This window comes from Piliocolobus tephrosceles, chromosome 16 (assembly GCF_002776525.5).
Source record: "Piliocolobus tephrosceles isolate RC106 chromosome 16, ASM277652v3, whole genome shotgun sequence".
NCBI lineage: Eukaryota > Metazoa > Chordata > Mammalia > Primates > Cercopithecidae > Piliocolobus > Piliocolobus tephrosceles.
In genome coordinates, this window is record NC_045449.1 from 52,566,110 (window position 1) to 52,591,207 (window position 25,098).

The window sequence follows — 25,098 nt, forward strand, 5'->3', positions numbered from 1 at the left end:
GTGACAGAGCGAGACTCTATCTCAAAAAAAAAAAAAAAAAAAAAAACTGTAGTCCCAGCTACTCCAGAGGCTGAGGCAGGAGAATGGCATGAACCCAGGAGACAGAGCTCACAGTGAGCAGAGATCATGCCACTGCACTCCAGCCTGGGCGACAGAGCAAGACTCCATCTCAAAAACAAACAACAAGGCCGGGCGCGGTGGCTCAAGCCTGTAATCCCAGCACTTTGGGAGGCCGAGACGGGCGGATCACGAGGTCAGGAGATCGAGACCATCCTGGCTAATATGGCGAAACCCCGTCTCTACTAAAAATACAAAAAACTAGCCGGGCGACGTGGCGGGCGCCTGTAGTCCCAGCTACTCGGGAGGCTGAGGCAGGAGAATGGCGTGAACCCGGGAGTCGGAGCTTGCAGTGAGCTGAGATCCAGCCACTGCACTCCAGCCTGGGCGGCAGAGCGAGACTCCGTCTCAAAAAAAAACAAAAAAAAACAAACAAACAACAACAACAAAAAAAAACAAAGGGCAAAGGTCCACAGACCATCATGGCATAGTAGGGGCTGGAATAGAGTGGCCTCTATCTCCCCTCAGGAGATGGGTCACACTGAGTACATATCTGGACCTCGCCATTAGATACACCCGACCTGGAATCCAGCGCTGTGGGCTGGATTTGCTCTGTGGCTTGACCAAAACTGCTTACCCTCTCTGAGCCTCCGTTTCCTTCATGTGTAAAATGTAAAATATTCTACTTCACAGTGGACACTTCACAGTTCTCTCCCTCTAGCTGCTCTCACCAAAGATGTCTTCATAAGAACCAGCTCCAAATGGGGAGAAAAAGACAACCTACAACAAGAGGGATTGAGGTGAGGGATCGAAAGCATATAGTACAGTGACGATTTTGAGATTCTTGAAAAAGAGAGCCATTGGGCACAGTGGCTCATGCCTGTAGTCCCAGCACTTTGGGAGACTGAGGCTGAGGCTGAAGAATCGATTGAGCCAAGGAGTTTGAAACTAGCCTGGACAACAAAAATTGATTGAGCCAAGGAGTCTGAAACCAGCCTGGACAACAAAGCGAAACCTCATCTCTAAAAAAAAAAAAAATTAAAAAAAAAAAAAAAAAAAAAAAGAGAGCCAAAGAACTGTGGGAAATCTTGGAACAGGAGAAAGATCACAGGAGGCCCACGGTGGGGCTTAACCAGATCTGGTGTTTCAAGAAACCCAAGATCAATCCCAGCCAATGGCAAAGTGCCCTGTGGGGAGAAGAGAAAAGCAAAACCAAATGTCTATATAAAATGTTTATTTTTGGAGGACTGTGTGGTCTGGTGTTTGGCAGGGAACTCCACCCCCACCAGGCCAACCATGGAGCTAGAAATGGAGACAGCAGGAAGGGCAAAGCTGGTCACTGCTTGTTCCACCCCTGCACAGTCCAGAGCAGACCAGGGTCTGCTCCGCTCTCAAGGTGAATGACAGAGAGCTGGTACTGTTTCTGCCCCTAACATGCCCTGAGGACCCATGTGACTTCTGTAGTGCTCAGCTCCTGGGCCCCTCCTGGGCCTGATCCACATGTATTAACACACACACTCACTCTCAGTCTCTGAACAGCACTGTAGAGCCTAACTGCATCTGCCAGGTTCAAAGAGGAATTTTTCACATTTGCTCACTTCCAATTTCCATCTTCTTTCCTCTGTCTCCCACTCTCAGTAGCCGCATCCCAGCCCTGCCATACTCCCTTCTCAGGGACAGGAGATCCAGGAGGCAGCTGGCCTCAGCTCTCCTAACAGGAAAAAAACCTGTATGGCATTAGTGCCAGGGCTCCTGCCCTCCCAAGCGCTAAGCCCAGAAATTTGGACAAATGAGCTGCCTCTTAACTGCAAAAAAACAATTTTAAAAAAGCAAAAGATCAAACGGACCAAAAAGCATAAATAAACAGCAACTGGACCAGCAAGGAGGAAGGCAGGGTGACCCTCAGTGGCTCCCTGTGCCCATCTCAGCCTCTTGCCATAAAACTCAGCCATCAGTGGCCAGGATGACAGCAGTTCCGAAGATGCCCACACTCTCTCCAAGGAGCTTCATCTGGTTCCAGAACTCAACACGCCGTGTGTTGTGCCAGTAAGCAACATTGCCATCAATGAGCAGCATGACCGGGGGCAGCAGTACAGCCAGGATCTGGGCAGCGAGGGTCACGTAGTAGCCTGACAGAAAGGCCAGGGCCAGGACGCCATACAGCACGAAGAACAGCTGGATCATCAGCTCCCCTCCTGGGAGATGGTTCAGATACGCCAGCCGGTCCTCCTTGCTGTGCTGCAGTGAGTAGGCCTGGAGACATACCATCCTCTAAGACTCTCCAACAGGCTCAGAAGCCTGTCGGGAAAACCACCCCTGAGATGGCACCTGCAAATGAGACCCTGCAAATGGGCTTCTGACTCCCCTCTTGGACTGGGGAACCTCTGAAAGTAGGGCCTTTGTCTCCCTCTCAGACTATGGAGCCCCAGGAGGTTAGGGTCTATCTCTCCCCTCATCCTAGGGGCTATGAAGGAAGTGTATTTCCAGTCAGACTGGAGCTCCCACCTCTGAATATGGGAGCTCACACAGCTGTACATGAGATATACTCAGTAATTAAGATGAGACCAAGTAGCTTGGGGCCTGTCCATGTCCCCATCCATCCTGGCCTCCTCTAGCACCAGGGAGAACCATAAGTGGCTACCCTAGAGCTCTCATCAGCTCTAGGAGGCAGAGTCCCAGCTGGGGCCTGACTCCCACCAAACCTCTCCTTTATCCCCTTCTAGTCCTTTGGGGGCTGGAGCCATGAGAGAATCACCCCATCTTGTTCTCCTGGCTCTCAGGGTTGGAATTTAATGGCCAGTCTACCTCATGGCAACACTGTTGGAGGAAGGGCCTCTCAACAGGCATTTGGAGGGCCCTGAGGCCTAGAAGCTGGCCAGGATAATTCTCAGGGAGCCAGGCCATCAGGAACTGCATACAAGGCCTCGTTCTGTGTCTACCTTCCTGGGGTTCTGCCGTGCCTGGACTCACAGTTCACTCCTAGCCAGGCACCTCCAACCAACAGTCCCCCAACATACCACACAGATGAGGTAGATACCCAGGAACACCTGGCCGGTGGACTGCAGGGAGCGGCTGCGAGGTTTCCGACGGTACAGCTCCCCAGCACCGCTGGCCAACACAAGAAAGCCGCCGATGATGGCAACTGTGCGCGAGTACATACGGACCTAGGCCAGGGCAAGGAGACTCCAGTCAAGAACTGTAGCGGCCGCATCTCTCCTGGCTTCCCAGAGCGTAGAACCACCCATCTCTACACATCCCATTCCATCTGATGAACCCTCCTACATTTCCAAGCTTGGTGGGCAGATGCAACAGAGACAGATCATTCTTTTTATATATATATAGAAGTAGAAACCGAGGCCCAGAGGGTCAAGAAAACTGTCAGATCTGGCCGGGCGTGGTGGCTGCCGCCTGTAATCCCAGCACTTTGGGAGGCCGAGGCAGGTGGATCACTCTGAGGTCAGGAGTTTGAGACCAGCCTGGCCAACGTGAGGAAACCCTGTCTCTACTAAAAATACAAAAATTAATTGGGTGTGAAGGGCACCTGTAGTCCCAGCTACTTGGAAGACTGAGGCAGGAGAATCACTTGAACCTGCGAGGCGGAGGTTGCAGTGAGCCAAAATTGCGCCACTGCACTCCAGCCTGGGCTATGGAGCGAGACTCCGTCTCAAAAAACAACAACAAAAAAGAAAACTGGCAGGTCCTACCTGCCAGTAAGTGGCAGAACCCAGACACATGTGTTTCTCCCTTCCTCACTCTCAGATATGTAGACTCTAAACTTGGTGTTCTTTATTCTACGTGGTATGGGATCTATCCCACAAAAACATTGATCTTGCTGCCCTGTAGTTGTTCACACATCTGCCTCCCCTGAGGGTCTGACAGTCTCTTCCTCAAGGACAGTGCCTTTATCCAACCTTATCTCCAAGCCTGCAGGGCCTGGCACAGGTTCTGGCTTAAATTCTATACTAAGAGTAATTACATTTACATAAAATTATTTTATGAAAACTAGGTACTCTCCAAGGTCCTTTGTACCCCATGAGTCTGAAATTACTAAACAGTTTAAAAGATTCTGGGAACCAGGTGACTGGGGTTCTGGTCCCACCGGTATCCTAACTGTGGTGTGGCTTTGGGAAAGTCTGTTTCCCATCTCTGGACCTCAGTTTCCACACTTTGAAGAGGAAGTTTGTGTGGTCTCTAAGATCCATTTCTGCGCTCTGTAATCTCCATAAGCCTAGGGGTTCGAACCTCCCAGGCTTCACACCGTGCACCTGGCCAGCACCATTCATCGCCCACCAACAGCCCTGGGCATTGGCCTGATTCCCCGTCACCCAGAGGGACGCCCCTTTTGGGGCCGAGGCGCTCACCTTCAGCCATTCCCCGTAGTGGACGTAGCCCCCGATGTAGGCGGCGTAGGTGCTAATGGCCAATTGGAGTGCGGCCCCCAGGGCGAACCAGCGCCGCTTCACGCCAAAAGACATGAAACTAGCGCACAGCACGGCCGCCCCCATGTCGAAATACAGGTAAGGCACTGGGATGTCGGGCTTCCTGCGACCGGGAGTGGGGAAGCAACGAGGACAGAATGAAGGGGTGGGGAAAGAAATTTGAGACCCCTTGAGTTCCCACAGGCTCCACTGCTCCCCCAAACGAGACTCCCCTCCCATGGACAGGACTGCCCTACCAGATTTGGCCCGACAAGCAGACCAGAACCCCTCCCAGGGAGGTCCCAATTCCTCCCAGTCCAAGGGTCCCGACTTCTAGCCCCCAATTTATTTCCCACATCACCGCCCCCTGCCGCGTTTAGCGGCTGCGTAGGCCTGCTCACCGGCGTGCCTCAGCCCTCTCAGCGTAGAGCATGAGCTGGCTGAAGCAGCCCCAAAAGGGGCAGCGTGTGAGCAGCACCGAACCCAACTGCATGATCAGCTGCAACATCCACCGTCTCGAACCTATCTTCGACGCCATCTTGGGAAAGGGCAGTCCGCTGCGGCCTCACCCCAGTCAGAGAGGCCGGAGCGGGGATGGGACACGCAGCTTCCGGGTTAAGCGCTTTTTCTTTTTTTTTCCTCCCGGAAACAACGATATCGCTCTGTAGTTCCGGAGCTAAGGTGATCTAGTTGCGAAGTCCAACATTTTCGTCTGCTCATGGAGCCTTCAGGGCCCATCTGTGTCCCTGCAAAATTGAAAACTAGGAACAGTGGGCTCAAGATAGCAGAAGTCTTGGACCGTAGTTTGATGTATTAAAGCAAACTGGTCTTTGAATGCAGCCCGATCAGGGCACTAATCCTAATTCCAACCCGGTGTGATTTTGGGCATATCACCTACACTTTATGCGATGTATCATGAAATGGGGATAATGACACCTACCTCAGAGTTGAACTTCTTCCTTTGTTTTGTTTTGTTTTGTTTTGTTTTGTTTTGTTTTGTTTTGTTTTTGAGACGGAGTCTCACTCTGTCGCCTAGGCTGGAGTGCGATGGTGCGATCCCGGCTCACTGTAATCTCCGCATCCCGGGTTCAAGCGATTCTCCTGCCTCAGCCTCCCAGGTAGCTGGGACTACTCGGCGCGTGCCACCAGGCCCCGGCTAATTTTTTGTAGTTTTAGTAGCGATGGAGTTTCACCGTGTTAGCCAGGATGGTCTCGATTTCCTGACCTCGTGATCCGCCCCCCTCGGGGGCGGGGATTACAAAGTGCTGGGTTTACAGACGTGAGCCAGTGCTCCGCGCCAGAGTTGTGAACTTTAAATGTGACAAGGTCGGTCCTAGTACATGGTAGCGGTTCAATAAATGGTACACATAACGCACCAGAGGAAATCCCCGTTTCTGTTAAGTTCAAAGTAAGGGGTCCTCCTGGCTCAAAGTCACCTCTTTGGGTTTTGCCTTTTGCCTGTTGCCTGAGAGAAAAGGAAGATCTGAACATCTGGAACATCTCAAGGCAGTCCATTTCTCCAGCTGCCATGCTCCCACTGTAGCCCAAATTGTCATATTTTGTCAGTTTAATTGCAGCGGACATCCAGATGGTCTCTGCATTCCCCTTCAGTGTGTCCTCAGACCCTTCTCCCACCCTTCACCCGTTTATATGTTCTCATAACATCAGCTACCTTCCTTTGAATCACTTGGCACGGTGACAATTATACATATATATATATGCTTTTTTCCATTTTTGAGACAGGGTCTCACTCTGTCACCCAGGCTGGAGTGCAGTGGTGCGATCTTGGCTCACTACAGCCTACACCTCCCAGGTTCAAGCGATTCTCCTGCCTCAGCCTCCCAAGTAGCTGGGATTACTGGCACCCGCCACCACACCTGGCTAATTTTTATTTTTAGTGGAGACAGGGTTTCACCATGTTGACCAGCCTGGTCTCGAACTCCTAACCTCAAGCGATCCATCCACCTCATCCTCCCAAAGTGCTGGGATTATAGGCACGAGCCACTGCACCCAGCCAACGTATTTGTGATTCTTTTATTGACAATCTTCCCCCACTAGATTGTGAGCTCCATAAGGACAAACACAGTGCCTGGGTTTCTGTTTACTGTTTACAGATGCTTCTTGACTTGTGATAGAGTTATATCCTGATAAACCCATCACAGGTTGAAAATACTGTAAGTTGAAAATGTGTGGCTGACTGGAAGCTGTGGCTCGCTGACACTGCCCAGCATTACAAGAGAAATACAGTTTCCACTGAATGCAGATCTGCTTTCGCACCAATGTAAAGTTGAAAACTCCAGTGCTGGGAACCATCTGTACATCCTCAGGGCCTGGTATACAGGATGCCCTCAGGAAATATGTGCTGTACAGATAAATGAAAAGGTGTTGGGCTGGGCACGGTGGTTCACGCCTGTGATCCCAGCACTTTAGGAGGCCGAGGCAGGTGGATCACAAGGTCAGGAGTTCAAGACCAGCCTGGCCAAGATGGTGAAACCCTGTCTCTACTAAAAATACAAAAATTAGCCAGACGTGATGGCTGTAATCCCAGCTACTCCGGGCGCCTGTAGTCCCAGCTACTCAGGAGGCTGAGGCAGGAGAATGGTGTGAATCCGGGCGGCAGAGCTTGCAGTGGGCTGAGATAGCGCCACTGCACTCCAGCCTGGGCAACAGATCGAAACTCTGTCTCAAAAAAAAAAAAAAATTCCCACCAGGCAGGGTGTGTTGGCTCATGCCTATTATCCAAGCACTTTGGGAGGCCTAGAGGAGGGTGGATCACCTGAGGTCAGGGGTTTGAGACCAGCGTGGCCAACACGGTGAAAACCCATCTCTACTAAAGATACAAAAAAATTAGGCCGGGTGCGGTGGCTCACGCCTATAATCCCAGCACTTTGGGAGGCGAGGATCACAAGGTCAGGAGATCGAGACCATCCTGGCTAACACGGTGAAACCCCATCTGTACTAAAAATACAAAAAAATTAGCCGGGCTTGGTGGCAGGTACCTGTAGTCCCAGCTACTTGGGAGGCTGAGGCAGGTGAAGAGGCAGGGAGGCGGAACTTGCAGTGAGCCAAGATCGCGCCACTGCACTCCAGCCTGGGCAACAGAGCGAGACTCATCTAAAAAAAAAAGCCAGATGCAGTGGTGCATGCCTGTAATCCCAGCTACTCAGGAGGCTGAGGCAGGAGAATTGCTTGAACCCAGGAGGCAGAGGTTGCAGTGAGCTGAGATTGTGCTACTGCATTCCAGCCTGGGCAACAAGGTGAGACCCCCTCCCAAAAAAAAAAAAAAACAAAAAAAAACAGCCAGGCATGGTGGGAGGCACATGTAATCCCAGCTACTTGGGAGGCTGAGAGGCAGGAGAATTGATTGAATCCAGGAGGCGGAGGTTGGAGTGAGCCAAATTCGCGCCATTCCACTCCAGTCTGGGCGACAAGAGCGAAACTGTCTTAAAAAAAAAAAAAAATCCCCAACTAGCCAGTGAAGGGTGGACAATAAAACGCCTTTTCACATTTCATTTTAAATCAGTCACTAGGGTCGGGCATGGTGGCTCACACCTATAATCCCAGAACTTTGGGAGGCAGAGGCACAGGTGGATCACTTGAGGCCAGGAGTTCGAGACAAGCCTGGCCAACATGGCAAAACCCCATCTCTACTAAAAATTAGCTGGGCGTGGTGGCGGGAGCCTGTGATCCCAGCTATTCAGGAGTCTGAGACAGGAGGATCGCTTGATCCCAGGAGAAGGTGGTTGCAGTGAGTCGAGTTCGCACCACTGCACTCCAGCCTGGATGACAGAGCAAGACTCTGTCTCATAAATAAACACAGTCACTAGGATAAGGTCTGGGTAAATCAGAAAGACCATGAGAAGCCAAGCACGGCGGCTCGCATCTGTAATCCAGCTACTCAGGAGGCTGAGGCAAGAGGATTCCTCGAGGAATTTGAGGCTGCGGTGAGCTATGAGTGCACTATTGCACTCCACCCTGGGTGACAAAGCAAGACCCCATCTCTAAAAAGTAAAAGAACATGAGAGACGAATACATAGATGCAAAGACCTAGGGAATGAGATTGTATACATGTATGTTGGAGGGTGGGGAGGTCTCTAGGCAAGGGGAATGAGAAAAAGTCTGAGTTAAAGGTAATTTTGTCTGTCTCTGCCCACCAGTGACAACCACACAAAACAAATTTCCTTTACCACAATACAGGCACAGAGTACAGAATCAACTTTCTAATTGGTTTTATTTTTCCAGTCTCCTCTCCCTGTTTCAGATGGCTGAGGTGTACAGCCCTAAAGTGTTGAGGACGACCAGTACAGGATTGTGTACAACATGTCCATAAAATAGTCCTAGGAGTCTGCCTGGGTTGTCCCTATAGGCACAACGCCCCACCCTCCCATCATAACCTTAGCAAGCAGTTTCCAATCAAGTCTCCAGCAGCAGTGGCCAGGGATTTGTGTGAGGGGGAGGGGAAGATTGGATTGAGGAAGCTTACCTTGTTACCCCTTCTCTGGGCTGAAGTCCCTCTCTGCCTTTTCCTGCTCTTTCCTCTTTCCCGAGGGATACTGAGAAGGGAAGGACCTGGGGCCAAATCCTCATTTCTAGGGTTGGGACAGATGCTGGCATCCTATCAGGCCAGAAGAGGGGGATGGGTGGGTGGCCTGGCCCCTGAGAAATGAACACAGCCATTTGTCCCTGTGGTCCCCCCACCCTCAGTTACTCCTACCCCTGCCTCGTGTTCTGTGCGGGAGACACACATGGGGAGAAGAAAAGGCATACATACGGCCGGGCGTGGTGGCTCAAGTCTGTAATCCCAGCACTTTGGGAGGCCGAGACGGGCAGATCACGAGGTCAGGAGATTGAGACCATCCTGGCTAACACGGTGAAACCCCGTCTCTACTAAAAAATACAAAAAACTAGCCGGACGAGGTGGCGGGCGCCTGTAGTCCCAGCTACTCGGGAGGCTGAGGCAGGAGAATGGCATGAACCCGGGAGGCGGAGTTTGCAGTGAGCCGAGATCTGGCCACTGCATTCCAGCCTGGGCGACAGAGCGAGACTCCGCCTCAAAAAAAAAAGAAAGAAAGAAAAGGCATACATACAATACCTTTAAGGATAAAGAAGCTTTATCCCACATACATGTCAATGCACATATAATAAGCAAATAATAAGCAAGTTGCAATGGGAAGGGGAGAAGGGAAAACAGATATATATATTTACACTCACCAGACTATGGAGGATTCGCTACCAGACTGGGAAGCAACAGCCTGGGCTCGAGTCGGCCACTTGTCTGTGCACAGACGAGGAGAGGTCTCATGAAGCTTCGGCGCAGTCTAGGACCCTAGCTCTTTTGTAACGAGTTGTTTGGCATAAGGTCCAGGCACGAGGGCCCTTTGTGACCAGACTCAAGGAACGTAAAAAGATCAACTTGTTTTTGTGATTGTCTGTTGTTTTTCAATAACTGACATATCGGAATAGATTGAAATAGAGATTTCTCCGAAACAGCGCTGGATGAATGCCTCGAGGGGCTCACACAACCCGTTCCGGGACTTGGTGACCATTGTTTGTGTCCTTGTTCAACTGAGTTCAAATTTAATATTTAACTTTTCCTCCACATTCGACCTCAATTTGATACTCAATTGTAGGAAAATACTCCTAGGGATACATAGGGAAGGCACAGTTGATATAGATTACAGATACAGGGTAAGCACAGGAGAATGAAAAGTATAATTAGCCAGGCGCAGTGGCTTACGCCTGTAATCCCAGCACTTTTGGAGGCCGAGGTGGGCAGATCACAACGTCAGGAGATCAAGACCATCCTGGCTAACACGGCAAAACCCCGTCTCTACTAAAAGTACAAAAAATTAGCTGGGCGTGGTGGTATGCGCCTGTAGTCCCAGCTACTTAGGAAGCTGAGGCAGGAGAATGGCGTGAATCTCGGAGATGGAGGTTGCAGTGAGCCAAGATCATGCCACTGCACTCCAGCCTGGGTGGCAGAGCGAGGCCCCATCTCAAAAAAAAAAAAAGCATAATAAATAAAAACCACACCCCCCGTGGCTTAGCAAGGAGAGTCATATTTTGAGAATTTCAGGGATGTACACATAACATTCAGTATGCAGTAAGGGGCAAACTTTTCCTTGGGCTGCGGTAAGCAAACCTGATGCCATTTGACTTTGCAACACGACAGTACACAGCTGAGCACATTTATCTGATAACAACATAAGTTCCATGCTACTATCATTAAGAGCTTTTTCTACATGTAAGCTGAATATTTTAATTTGTTGCTGAAGCAGGGTTGTACCGGCGGCAGGGGAGAATACTGTGATAGGGTACCGTCACCACGGAGTCCGGCGCATTCGTAACCAGCAATGTTTGTAAGCATCTAGATTACTGGGGAGGGGAATATTATCCCGGATGGTGAATGGAATTAATGACCACCCCCAAGTGTGTTTCCCCATCCAATGTGGGAGCAGGTATCACCACCTGTAGGATTCACATACCTAGAGGGCCCCCCGGGGAACAGAAAGAATTCTACTATAATTGTATCGCTGTTATGTGTAATTTAAGTAACAAAGGTGCTGTGCTTTGTTTGGGCTTGGGCAAAAATGGACTGTTTGGTTAAAAGAAGTCCAGGTTGGATTACAAGTGTTATCCCGGGCTGGGCGCGGTGGCTCATGCCTACAATCCCAGCACTTTGGGAGGTGGGCGGATCACCTGAGTTCAGGAGTTTGACACCAGCCTGGGCAACACGGTGAAACCCCGTCTCTACTGAAAATACAAAAAATTAGCTGGGCATGGTGGCATGTGCCTATAGTCCCAGCTACTTGGGAGGCTGAGGCAGGAGAATCACTTGAACCCAGGAGGCGGAGGTTGCACTGAGCCAAGATCGTGCCACCTCACTGCAGCCTGGGTGGCAGAGAAAGGCTTCGGCTCAAAAAAGCAAAACAAAACAAAACCAAGTGTTACTCCACTCCCATTGGTATTGGCATAGCCATTCAGAAATGTTAGCAGGGACAATTCTCCAAGGTAGCCCATTCCCAGCGGCCTCTGGCAACTCGACACATAGCCAGCACTGACTGCAGTTGGCTTCTATTGCGGCAGTGGCTACCCAGTTGATGAACTCATTCTCAGCCTCAGCCATGGTGACCCAGGTGCTGATTACTAGCAGACAGGTTATTCTCTGTAATAACAAAAATGGAGGGGAACATGATATTGTTTTTCATCTTTAGGAAATTGTACTATGCCTTCATATTTGGCTCCAATAGCTACAAGGTCACCAGTCTTAGGGGCAGGATCTGATGAACACTGTACCCATATTTTGGCTCCAGGATTTAAGTTGCCCACTCTGGTGGACCTGAAGTCTCCATTCTATATGTTGTTTCTATTGGGGCAGAAATTTCCTCAGGGGTTAATTGTTGACAAGGTACCACTAACAATTGAGCAACCCGCATCTGCGGTTTTATAGCAAAAGAATCTGCAGTGGTATTGGATAAAATGACCTTTAACTCTCCCCAGTTAAATGTAACTATCAATTATAACTATCAATTATACCACCATACATTATAAGGCCTCTCACTGCAAGGCTTGACCGTGCTGTAATCCATTCATCCGCATTCAAGTTTGCAGTTATGGTGGAAATTTTGGCCTGTTGATCTGCCTGCTGATTAAATAGTCTGTCAAGAGAAAGCAGAGACACATGAGCACCAACATGGCAAACAGTGATAATGGTAGTGTGCTCCAGGATTCAGGTATCTTCACAGTATTGTTTTCCCCAAACCTCTTTATTCCCAATTAACCATTTGTTTTGTTGCCACTGGGGCATCCTAGTAGTGAGACCGTTTGCTACTGACCAAGAGTTGGTATACAAGTGACAAATCCCTCTGGCCTCCTCCTGAAGAGCTTCGAGGACGGCTACCAATTCAGCCAGCTGGCTGCTCCCACCACTTCCTTCATCAGAACTGGTGAGTTCTGGGAAAACTCATGACCCAAGTCATAATCATAAAGACATCATGGTTGAAGCAGAGGTGCTCCGTTTCCAGCAAAGCCTAACAGCAAGCTAACAATTGCCTCTTGAAAGGGGTATAAGCTTTGCTGGCCTCTGGCAGCTTCCGGGTCCAAAACTCCAAAGATACCATCTTCCCATCTTATTTCTGCCTAAGGCTCCAATTAGCATGTTGATTTAGGACAGTTACTTGCAGTTCTACTGGGCCATCCCGTATAGGCCATAGATCTAGTGCCAATTTCACTGCTTAGCTTGTTCAAAAGCCATGGTCTCTTTCTCTCCCCAGTGAAAGTCATAGCGTTTTCTAATGACTGCATGCAGAGGTTGTAAGATGTTACCCAAATGGGGAATATGACGTTTCCAGAATCCAAACAAGCCAATTTCTGGGCTTCCTTTTTAGTAGTAGGGCTTGCAAATTCTAGTATTCTAGCCTTAGCCTTTGGTAAAATTGATTATTTCCCTTATTCCATAGGATGCCAAGGAATTTTACAGTTTGTGCAGGTCCTTGAATTTTACTAGGATTAATTTTCCATCCTTGAGATAGGAGCTGGGTTTTTACCTGCCCCAAACCCTGGCTGACTACTTCTTCAGTTTTACACTGACTGGGCCACTCAGACAGATGCTTTTTTCATCAATAAGCTGATAGCTTTTTTTTTTTTTTTTTTTTTTTTTTTTTTTGAGACGGAGTCTCGCTCTGTCGCCCAGGCTGGAGTGCAGTGGCCGGATCTCAGCTCACTGCAAGCTCCGCCTCCCGGGTTTACGCCATTCTCCTGCCTCAGCCTCCTGAGTAGCTGGGACTACAGGCGCCCGCCACCTCACCCGGCTAGTTTTTTGTATTTTTTTTTTTAGTAGAGATGGGGTTTCACCGTGTTAGCCAGGATGGTCTCGAACTCCTGACCTCGTGATCCACCCGTCTCGGCCTCCCAAAGTGCTGGGATTACAGGCTTGAGCCACCGCGCCCAGCCAAGCTGATAGCTTTGAGCCTGATCAGTCAAGACATAGGCCTGGCATTGGGCCAAGACCAGTCTGGAAGTCAGATTAGCACTTTCCTTTTCCAGCTTACATTTATCCTGTAGCAGCTAGTCACATTAACTTATAAGCAGTAAGCAAGCACCATCCATGCAGGGAAATTCCCTCATCATCCCCTTTACCAACTGGGATTCCCTGAAGCACTTCACGCACAAAGGTTCAAATTGCACTAATTTAGATTCCCAATTTTCACAAAGGCCAATTCCCTTGGACCACTCAATGGCCACGGGGAAGAACTGGGGGAGTTCCCATCCCTGGATATGGGAAGTCTCCAAGCTCCCAGCCCGGTCCTTACGGTTTCTTTCGGATTCTGTTCGTGACATCAAAAATGTTCCACGTGAGAGATGCACGAGGGGAGAAGAAAAGGCACACACACACAATACGTTTAAGGGTAAACTAGCTTTATCCAACGTAAATGGCAATGCAGATATAATCAGCGAATGATATAAGCAAATTAATATAATAAGCAAATGATACAATAAGCAAATTGCAATGGGAAGGGGAGAAGGGAAAAGAGATATATACATTTACACTCACCAGACTACGGAGGATTCACTACCAGTCTGGGAAGCAACAGCCTGGGCTCCAGAGTCAGCCACTCGTCCATGCACAGACGAGCAGCGGTCTCATGAAGCTTCGGCGCAGTCTGGGACCCTAGCTCTTTTGTAACGAGTTGTTTGGCATGAGCTCCAGTCACGAGGCCCTTTGTGACCGGGCTCAAGGAACACAAAAAGGTCAACTTGTTTTTGCGAGTGTCTATTGTTTTTCAATAAGTAACGTATAGGAATAGATTGAAATAGAGACTTCTCCGAAACAGCGCTGGATGAATGCCTCAAGGAGCTCACACAGCTCATTCTGGGACTTGGTGACCATTGTTTGTGTCCATGTTCAACTGAGTTCAAATTTAATATTTAACTTTTCCTCAGACAACTGAGGAAAAGTGTTTCCTCAACTTTTCCGCAATTGAGTTCCACAGACTTCTGAGAACTTCCCTTTTCCTCTCTCACACCTTCCTCTGCTCTCCCTCCTCCAGCTGCCTCGACCTTGCTCGGCAGTACCCCTCACCTCTCCAGAAAACTCCCCAGCTCCCCGGCTTCTTCTGGGCCCTGCCTGCGCTTGCGCTTAGCACGGTGCCCGTGATGCCCAGCACAGTGGCAGTCTCAGCCAGGCAAAGCTGGGCCTCCACACCACTCAGCACTGCTCCTGACAGCCTTTCAGGCCCAGCGCAGGTCAGGTTGCCCAGGTCTACCACACGCAAGTGCCGCAGGTGACCCAGCTTTCCGAAGGCTCGCTGCAGGTCACAGTCACATGTCCAGGGGTATATCGGCCAACAGCAGCCGCGTGCCTGCTGTCCGGATGCCTGCCACTGCCTTGAACTCCAGGTGCTGCAGTTGGTTCCCCACGAGGGAGAGAAGGCCCAGTGCCCCTAAGGTTGCAAACGCCTCGGCCTCCAGCTCGCTGATGTCATTCCCAGCTAGAGAGAGGACTTCCAAGCCTGGCATAACGGCCAGGGCAGCACCCTCCACCCGCTGCAGCTGGTTCCCAGCCAGCGAGAGCCAGTGTAGGCAGAAGAGGCCCCCAAAGACCCCTGCGGTCAGTTCAGCCAGCTGATTGTGGCTCAGGTCGAGCTGCTTCAGGCTCCCCAGGAGCCACAGGCTGCTGGGGTCCAGGAAAGTGAGTAGGTTGTGAGAGGTCCAGGCGGAGCAGAGAGCCCAGGGTAGCTGAGAAGTCTGGGGGCAGATGGGCCAGCTGGTTGTGGCTGAGGTCCAGCTGCTCCAGGAAACTCAGGCCCCCTAGGGCCCCACCAGACAGATCCCGCAGGATATTGTGAGAAAGCAGCAACACCCGCAGTCCCCAAAGGCCCTGGAAGGTGCCAACTGGCAGATGGCTGAGATTATTGTGGCTCAGCTCCAGGAGCCAGACTCCATCAGGCAGCCTGGGAGACGGAGCAGGTGGAGGCCCCCACAGTCCACCACGCTGCCTGAGATAGGGCAGGTGCATGGTATTGGGCATGCTGCCGCCAGACTCGTGAGAAACATTGATGCCACCACTATGACAATAGGCATTGTGAGGGAGGTGTGGCCACACCCAACCCGTCCTTGCTCCATGAAGGGCTGGGATGAGGATGGCATCAAGCACTCATGGCTGCTGAGACCTTCAGGCCTCACTCCTCTGCCTGGGACCCTGGCAAGCACAGTGATGCTAGGGGAGAAAAACACAAGTAGATGCCATTCAGGGGTCTCACCATTTGCTGGGTGCCCAAACATCGTCTCAAAGACACCCTGTCTCCATCTCCCATGATTTTAAGTGTTACCTAAGCTTCTGGCAAGAGTCCTCTTGGCCTGCGACCCCAGCATTCGGATCGCCCTCCCTTAACCACCTCTCATTCCTTCTTCCTGCTGGATGAGGAGCAATCAGGGAAGATGGCCTATAATTCTCTGCACCTCCTTCCTCCCATCCCACACTGCAGCTCACTGACTTTCACCCCCACTCAGGCTGTTCTCTCCCTCTTACTTTCCCAAAGGAAGAGGAGCAGGATCATCAGTGGCACACAGCAGCTGCCCCAAAGCCACACCAACAGCCAGAGTCACGCTCAGGAGAGACTGCGCCTCCTCAGTTACTACTGCTCTGCATGTTTAGAGAAGCTTATCTCGTAACTACAGCAATGATCCCTGAGAGTACAGGCTTCTCACTGACTTTCTAGAGGGACCCAGGAGAAACTCTGCCTTCCCCGGCCCCCAAACATGCATTCAATTGCTCTCAAGCAGCCAACATTTCTGGAGCTCCCGTTCTGCCAGAGGTCAGAGCATCAACAAGATCCTGGCCCTGTCTGGGCACTGAGGATAGGGCCTCAGGCCGTGAAAGTCCAATGCACTCACCTGTGTTCCTGGCAGCACCTGAGTGCAGCCCCAGCCCAGAAATGGCAGTGGAAAGAATCTGGGCTCTAGTTGCCCGCCTCTCTGGCCTCCTGCCAAAGTCCTGCCCTCACGAGCAGCAGCAGGACCAGCTCTCAGGGAAGCCGCAGTCCCAAGGGTGAGCATGTGGGACAGGCTTAGGAAATCCCCACCTTATGGCCTTGCATCCAGGGAAGCAGGGCTCGCCCCCAGACTCTTTCCTCACTTCCTTCTGGAGACCCACAACCTGCTCTGTATTGTGAGAATGGCAGCTTGAGGCCCAAGCGCCCTCCCTCAGTTCGGGTAGGAGTCAGGTGTCTCCTCCTTCATTCTATACTGCCTGCCTGAGAAATCTGCCATCATCTATAATTCACCCAGGTCTTGTCTAGGCACAAAGGAAGGGAATGCTTTTTCTTCTCACTAGGCCAAAGGTCAAAACACTTCATCCTGGCATTTGAGTTGTGCCCAGCATCTCCCAGAACACAGTATTTGTGCCTAGTACCTCTGCCTTGCTCTAGGAGCCCAAACCTCCTGTCCAGGTTTCCCAGTGTGTTCACTAGCCCTGCCCAGTGAACTCTTAAGAGAATAGTAATGGCCACACAGAAGGGCCAGGCATCTCATTAAAGGCTTCATTTAATCCTCAACTGAGGAAAGGAACATTTTTTTTTTTTTTTTTTTTTTTGAGACATCTCACTCTGTCCCTAGGCTGAAGTGCAGTGGTGCAATCACAGGCCACCACAGCCTCAACCTCCCAGGCTCAGGTGATCCTCCCACCTCAGCCTCCTGAGTAGCTGGGACTACAGGTATGTGCCAGCAAGCCCAGCTAATTTTTGTATTTTTTGTAGAGATGGGGTTTTGCTGTGTTGCCCAGGCTGCTCTCGAATTCCTGGACTCAACTGATCCTCCCACCTCAGCCTCCCAAAGTGCTAGGATTTACAGGCGTGAGCCACTGTGCCCAACCAGGGACTCCAATTTTACTGACGAGGAAACCAATGTTTGACAAAGCCAGTTAAGTTTCCAAGTCATACTGCTAGTTAGGGGTAGACGTAAAATCTAACATAACTCAGGCCAGACAGAATCTAGTCATGCTTGGCAGAGCGTGGTGGCTCATGTCTGTAATCCAAGCACCTTGGGAAGCCAAGGTGGGCAGACCACCTGAGGTCAGGAGTTCAAGACCAGCCTGGCTAACATGGTGAAACGCTGTCTCTAAAATACAAATTAGCCAGGTGTGGTGGTGTGCATCTGTAGTCCCAGCTACTGGGGAGGCTGAGGCAGGAGAATCACCTCAACCCAGGAGGTGGAGGCTGCAGTGAGCTGAGATCATGTCACTGCACTCCAGCCTGGGCGACAGAGCAAGACTCTGTCTCAAAAAAATAATAATTTTTTGTAGAAATGAGGTCTCACTATGTTGCCTAGGTTGGTCGTGAATTCCTGAGCAACATGGTGAAACCCCCTCTCTACATAAAACACCAAAAATTTCCAGGCATGCTGGCTCACACCTGTAATCCCAGCACTTTGGGAGGCCGAGGCGAGCGGATCACAAGATCAGGAGATCAAGACCAGCCTGACCAACATGGTGAAACCCTGTGTCTACTAAAAATACAAAAAAAACCATTAGCCGGGCATGGTTGCATGCGCCTGTAATCCCGGCTACTCAGGAAGCTGGGGCGGAAGGACTGCTTGAGCCCAAGAGGTTGAGGCTGCAGTAAGCTGTGATCACATCACAGCACTCCAGCCTGGGTGACAGAGGGAGACCTTGTCTTTAAAAAAAAAAAAAAAAAAAAAAAAAAGTCAAGATCTACTAGACAAGAGCAAAGGGGTGAATAACATAGATTATGTCTAGAATGGGAAGAATAGCAGACCTATTATCAACCTAGGGCATGAGTCTGAGTCTCTGGTTAATCTCAAGCCCCTCGGAATTAGTTCAGGTGATCTGGTATAAGCAGATTATACTGGAAAAAACTTGAGGAACCACTGTCAATAATCTGTAAGAAAACATTGCCAACAGACGGTTGCTAGAGCCTTGAGCTCAGCAAAATTTCCAATTTTCTTTTCTTTTTTTTTTTAGACGGAGTCTCACTCTGTTGCCCAGGCTGGAGTGCAGTGGCGCCATCTCGGCTCACTGCAAGCTCCACCTCCCAGGTTCACGCCATTCTCCGGCCTCAGTCTCCCAAGTAGCTGGTACTACAGGCACCCACCACCATGCCCTGCTAATTTTTTTGTATTTTTAGTAGAGACAAGGTTTCACCGTGTTAGCCAGGATGGTTTCGATCTCATGATCTCGTGATCTGCCTGCCTCAGCCTCCCAAAGTGCTGGGATTACAGGCGTGAGCCACTGCACCAGGCCAAAATTTCCAATTTTCAAGTCACATAACAGTTCACAAAACTCAAAACAGGCTCATTTAACATATTGTCTGAGCAATTTCCTAAAACATGAGAACCACTAGGTGCCCACATGAGTTCACTAAAAATAAGTTTTACAGCCAGGAGCGGGAGCAGTGGCTCACGCCTGTAATTCTAGCACTTTGGGAGGCCGAGGCGGGCAGATTGCCTGAGTTCAGGAGTTCAAGACCAGCCTGGGCAACATGGTGAAACCCTGCCTCTACTAAAATACAAAAAAAAAAAAAAAAAAATTAGCCAGGTGTGGTGGCGTGCACCTGTAGTCCCAGCTACTTGGGAGGCTAAGGCCAGAGAATTGCTTGAATCCGGGAGGCAGAGGTTGCAGTGAGCTGTAATCATGCCACTGCACTGCAGCCTGGTGACAGAGCAAGACTCCATCTCAAAAAAATAAATAAATAAGCCAGGCACAGTGGCTCAAGCCTGTAATCCCAGCACTTTGGGAGGCTGAGACGGGCGGATCACGAGGTCAGGAGATCGAGACCATCCTGGCTAACACGGTGAAACCCCGTCTCTACCAAAAATACAAAAAACTAGCCGGGTGAGGTGGCGGGCGCCTGTAGTCCCAGCTACTCCGGAGGCTGAGGCAGGAGAATGGCATAAACCCGGGAGGCGGAGCTTGCAGTGAGCTGAGATCCGGCCACTGCACTCCAGCCTGGGCGACAGAGCAAGACTCCGTCTCAAAAATAAGTAAGTAAATAAATAAATAAATAAGGCCGGGCACAGTGGCTCGTGCCTGAAATCCCAGCACTTTGGGAGGCCGAGGAGGACGGATCACAAGGTCAGGAGATCAAGACCATCCTGGCTAACATGGTGAAACACCGTCTCTACTAAAAATACAAAAAAAATTAGCCGGGCGTGGTGGTGGGTGCCTGTAGTCCCAGCTACTTGGGAGGCTGAGGCAGAAGAATCGCTTGAACCTGGGAGGCGGAGGTTGCAGTGAGCTGAGATCACACCACTGCACTCCAGCCTGGGTGACAGAGCAAGACTCCATCTCAAAAATAAATAATAAATAAATAATAAATTTTACTCAAACGACTTTATTTCCTTTTTTGATAGGGCTACCAGATGTCTATCGTAAATCTGGATGTTATTAAAATCTCTCAGGATATCCCTTTGGATAAGATGAAAACACAGAAGACAGTTTATCAAAATTAAAAATAACACAACATTGGGATGGACAACTAGTGTATTGCGTTATAGAATCAAGATTTTTTTAAAGCTCTTTTTAGGTTAAAATTGTTGGTTAAAAATATTTAGTAACAGGCTGGGCACGGTGGCTCACACCTGTAATCCCAGCACTTTGGGAGGCCAAGGCGGGCAGATCACTTGAGGTCAGGAGTTTGAGACCAGCCTGGCCAACATGGCAAAACCCCGTCTTTACTGAAAAATACAAAAATTAGACAGGTGTGATGGCACATGCCTGTAATTCCAGCTACTTGGGAGGCTGAGCAGGAGAATTGCTTGAACCCAGGAGGTGGAGGTTGCAGTGAGCTAAGATCGCACCAGTGCACTCCAGCTTGGGTGACAGAGTGATACTCCATCTCAAAAAAAAAAAAAAAAATTAACAGCAATAAATGTAAAATTCAGTATTTAGGAATCTAAAATCTACTTACACAAGCTGGAGAAGACTTGGCATAATAGCTACTTCTGTGAAGAAGTCTGGGCAGATTGTGCCCAGATCACATCAAACTGAATCAACAGTGTGATTATCTGCCAAAAGGAGCTAGTTGCTATAGTGTCCAACATCGCAGTAAATGGTTGCAGGAAAAGGTCCCAGTGTGCTAACAGACCATGTCCAGTGCTGGGACCACACTCAAGAACTAGGAAAGCTTCCTTCAAAAGCCATCTGACTGGAGAAGATAGTTCTGAGTCACATTTGCTGATTTAGCAATGCCCGTGCCCCTCACCCAGGGGCTGCCAGCAAAAGAAACACCCCTGAAAGAGGGACTACCATGCAGGACACCTGAGCATTAGCCTTAGTTCTAACGGTGAGCCGCCACTGGAGGACAAGAAGGGCATGGACAGCTGCCACATGTTGCCTCCTTGAGTAATGAGTACCCCATCAATGGAAGTTCAAGTAGAGGAAGTCTGCTGAGGACGCTATAAAGGGGATATGTGAAGTGGGAGGCGGGACTATACTGTATAAACTCTTTAAGATCTCTGGCATCATTAAGTGCTAGGAAATTTGTTCTAAACTTCCAATACCAGCCCCAGCATGGGAAGCATCCTGTGTTTGCACCGTCGACACACTGACTTCTGAGTTACATGGCTACATGTCCTGCCTGGAGCCAGTACGTAAGGGCAACAGCAGGACGCTTTCAGAAAAGTCTCATCTGAACAAAACTGAAGTGTACATGATGACAGCACACACTTACAAGAGTGAAGGCAGAGGTTGCAGTGAGCCATAATCATGCCACTGCACTGCAGCCTGGTGACAGAGTGAAGGGTCCCATATTATACTCACTCCCTTTCATAAATATCCTCAGCTCAACTCCCCTCTCCCTCCACAGTACAGACTGGACACCTCTCTCGACCTGGCTGTACCCAACTATTCACCTTCTCTGTGTCTGCACTAAGGTCACTCGACATGATTAGCAGAGGCAAACAATGGGTGCCTGTTTACCCCCAAAATTCATGAGGACGCATCTCTAAAAGGGCACTCAACAGTCTTACCCTATTCCCTCTTCAGGTTAACTGGGCCACCAGAAAAGAAGTTACTTACACTTACCTCCCTGACAGATCTACAGACTTACCTCCTAGCACTGCCCTGTCAGGGAAGAAGGGCCCCTCCTATCTGAGGCAAATCTACCCACTGTGGCCAGAGATCCCAACCTCTTGTCTTCTCAGAGTTCACAGGTGACATGACAGTCATTGAATGTCTAACTCCATCCCACACTTCTCTAAGCCCAGGCTTGTTATCCAGCTGCCCATTTGCCATCTGCTCTTCAATGTTTCCTGGGCAAGACAAAATGGCAATTCAAAAATTCCAGATTCTTCCACAAACAACTTCTTCTCCCATTGTTTGCCACCTACCTAGAAAGCATCCTTCATTCCTCTCTGTCCCTCACCACCTTGCCCTCACATTCAGCGCATCAAGTCCCATCAACTCTGAAACCAATTCTCTGCCACCAGTCTCCCACCCAGACTGCTGTGCCAACCCCTAACCCAGCAGCCTCCTTGCTTCCGCTGCCACCGTCTGATATCAGACCAAGTCCCGTGGCTGTCCATGGTGCCAAAGAACCCAGTCTCTAGGATAACTGTAAGGTCCTGTACCACCTGGCTCCACCTACTTCTCTATCGTCCTGCTCAGCAGGCTTCGGCCACCTGTCTTCTGTCAGTTCCTGAACATCCCAAGCTCTTGTCAACCTGACTTTAGCACCTGCTGTTCCCTCTATCCAAACACTCTTGGCTAGCACCTTGTTCTTCAGATTTCAGCTGAAATCACATCTCAGTGGCCATCTATAAATATTCTCTCTAGAGAGATACATGCCCCTCCCTCCAGTAAGCATAAGCAACAACTTTAAGCTAGGAGACAGACCAGAGTAAAAGGGGTCAGATTAGTAAAAAAAAAAACCCACCACTTGCTGGTCCCTCCACGAAAAGACCTGTAAGAAGTTCTTGTCTAACACTGCAGGAGTCCGCAACAGAGCTGGAAATATGCCTTAGCCTCACCTTACCCAGCAAATTAAGAAACTTAGCTCCAATTTAGACTTTTCAACAAAACTGGAAATTGTAGAAAAATGGGAGAGGCCAGATAGGAAGGGGGACTACAATCTGACCAGACTTGGTCCCAGCTGCCAGAGTCTGCTCTAGAGAAACCTGAGGTAGATTACTGCTGCTTTCCAGTCTGGAACCAGGTGCATCTCTTTCTTCCCCTGTATCCTTTATTGGTCCTTTGTCCTCTTTCCAAACTTGAACTCCAAGCTTTCCTCAAAACCTACTCCTGGATCACTTTTCATATTGACTAAGGCAACATATCCAGTTATTATGCTGATGACTTTAAAAACTCTATTTTCCGCTCTGTCTCAACAACTGGGTGCTAGCAAATACACAAATGAGTGACTGAGTAACTTTCCGTGTCTTGGAGCCTCGAGACACCCCAATAGACCACTAAAGACAAACCTAAACAAATACCCAAAAGGCAACTCATATATGCCACATGATATGAGCGACAGAAACAAATTATTGAAGGAATCAGTTTCCATTCCAGTTGTCAAGAATGCCTTCACAGGTGGCCCTGAAGCAGGGCATTGTAGAGCAAGATAGAGATCACTGAGGTTGGAAGTAATCTTAGAGATCATCTAGTCCCTTACCTTTTATATATATCAATTCTAAGATGCTAATAAATTGGAGTATACCACTGACTTAATTTTGTGGTCTGGAACCAGTTGGCAAGTTTCTTTTCACATCATGCACTGCACTTTCAGAAACACAAGGGGCAAGGAAAGGTGTCTAAAAATCTAGAAGATATCATTTGTATAGGAAAGAATGTGAAAGGATAAAAAAGATGTTAATAATGTTTTAGAGGGTGGTAGACGAAAATGTCTGCTTTGTCTTTTAGTTTTTCTGTAATGAGCCATGTAAGGCTGTTTTTTTGTTTGTTTTTGAGACAGAGTTTTCTTGCTCTGTCACCAGGCTGATGAAGTGCAGTGGTGTGATCTCAGCTCACTGCAACCTCCACTTCCTGGGTTCAAGCAATTCTCCTGCCTCAACCTCCCAAGTAGCTGGGACCACAGGTGCACACCACCACGCTCAGCTAATTTTCGTATCTTTAGTAGAGATGGAGTTTCACCACATTGGCCAGACTGGTCTTGAACTCCTGACCTCAAGTGATCCCACCGTGCCTGGCTGTGTAAGGTTTTTATAACATAAAAGAACAAATTTGTTTTGAAACAGCCACACAGTGTATCACCAGTGGATGGCAGCTGAAGAGCATCTTTTTCAGATACTTCATACTGTTTATCTGATTATGTTAAACCCCTAAACTTTAGGCAGTATGTGCAGATGATTCCAAGTTTCTTTTCTTCTTTTTTTTTTTTTGAGGCGGAGTCTTGCTGTCACCCAGGCTGGAGTGCAGTGGTGCCATCTCAGCTCACTGTAAGCTCCGCCTCCTGGGTTCCCACCATTCTCCTGCCTCAGCCTCCCGAGTAGCTGGGACTACAGGCGCCCGCCACCACACTCAGCTAATATTTTTGTATTTTTAGTAGAGACAGGGTTTCACCATGTTAGCCAGGATGGTCTGGATCTCCTGACCTCGTGATCCGCCCATCTTGGCCTCCCAAAGCGCTGGGATTACAGGCATGAGCCACCGCACCCAGCCGATTCCAAGTTTCTTAAAGAGGAATTCTCTGGCACTGACAGCCTCCAGCAGTGATAGGAAAGCAAACCTACCATGTAAATCTAACATCCTCCAACCAGGCAACCAGCTCTCTCCCATATTCCCACTTCTGCCACTTCCTTACCACTCATCCTGTACATTTCAGATTCCAGTACTACACATTCTCACCACAGTACCCTCCATGCTATAGCTGCCATACCAAGCAGGACAGCACACTTGATCTGTGTATGAATGAAATGCCTCTATTTCCTTTACCAGTATGTCTCACAGGAGAACAGATTATGAGACACACATTCTTAGCCTTTACCCTCCTCAATCAGTAGTTCACAGGCTGCAGCCACTGAACTCATACTGAAGTGCTTGAGCAATTTTCAAATTTTCAAAACACCAAACAGAAATCAGCAATGAGCTGCTCAGACTTGAATGGCACAGATTCAGTTATGAACTCACTGTGGTAAGGCTGTTTATACCACAATAATTGAATGCTCTAAATAGCAGTAACTCCAAAGGCGTGTGCGTGGTGGTGGCAGCGAGATTATCAGGTGCTGGGTGTAAAGGTAGGGGTGTGTGTGTGTGTGTGTGTGTGCATGTGTATTTGGGATAAAGGAGAACACCCCAAAACAAAGCCAAGGAGACACTGCAAAACTGTCCATGCTGCATCAGACATGTAAGCTCTCTGTACCATGCTCTTCCGTGGTTCAATATCCTTTCAATCTAGGTGGCAATTTCTGATATTCTCACTAGTCTCCCGTGTTCCAGCCTCATTCTGGCAAACAAAATGAGCAGTACACATGCCATCAGTTTGGAAAGTCCCAGCATTAGGAACCCATGAGTGGATAAAGCCTCAGGCTTTCCTCCAGCTCTGCTACCACAGGCAGGTGGGGCACTCTAGACAAGTCACTTGGCCTCAGGGGAACTCATTCTCTATTCTGAGAAAGTTTTGAAAATTATAATCAAGGCCGGGTGTGGTGGCTC

The 25,098-nt window shown here is 49.3% G+C and overlaps 1 protein-coding gene and 1 pseudogene across 3 annotated transcripts; both read right to left on the reverse strand.

Moving 5' to 3' along the window:
* Positions 1-1,274: 1,274 nt before the first annotated feature.
* Positions 1,275-5,487, reverse strand: TMEM101 (transmembrane protein 101). 3 transcript variants are annotated; one of them, XM_023191410.1, is made up of 5 exons: positions 5,416-5,487; positions 5,045-5,221; positions 4,419-4,599; positions 3,075-3,221; positions 1,275-2,310 (listed from the first exon to the last, which is right to left on the reverse strand). In XM_023191410.1, the coding sequence occupies exons 3-5, from the start codon at positions 4,560-4,562 to the stop codon at positions 2,002-2,004; spliced, it is 600 nt and encodes a 199-aa protein (XP_023047178.1). In that variant the 5' UTR covers positions 4,563-4,599; positions 5,045-5,221; positions 5,416-5,487; the 3' UTR covers positions 1,275-2,001. The 3 variants fall into 3 exon arrangements, with proteins under 3 accessions (XP_023047178.1, XP_023047177.1, XP_023047176.1); XM_023191409.1 differs by having other exon boundaries at positions 4,998-5,221; XM_023191408.1 differs by having other exon boundaries at positions 4,877-5,221.
* A 10,493-nt stretch (positions 5,488-15,980) lies between these two features.
* On the reverse strand, positions 15,981-16,179 carry LOC111525836 (annotated as a pseudogene).
* Positions 16,180-25,098: the final 8,919 nt, after the last annotated feature.

Bases quoted from the DNA above. Each gene is read 5' to 3' on its own strand.
- TMEM101 (XM_023191408.1), bottom strand. From the start codon at position 5,013: ATGGCGTCGAAGATAGGTTCGAGACGGTGGATGTTGCAGCTGATCATG. The intron at 4,600-4,876 runs GTGAGCAGGCCT...TCCCGGTCGCAG, and splicing joins GAGAGGGCTGAGGCACGCCG to GAAGCCCGACATCCCAGTGC. The intron at 2,311-3,074 runs GTATGTTGGGGG...GTATGTCTCCAG, and splicing joins GTATCTACCTCATCTGTGTG to GCCTACTCACTGCAGCACAG.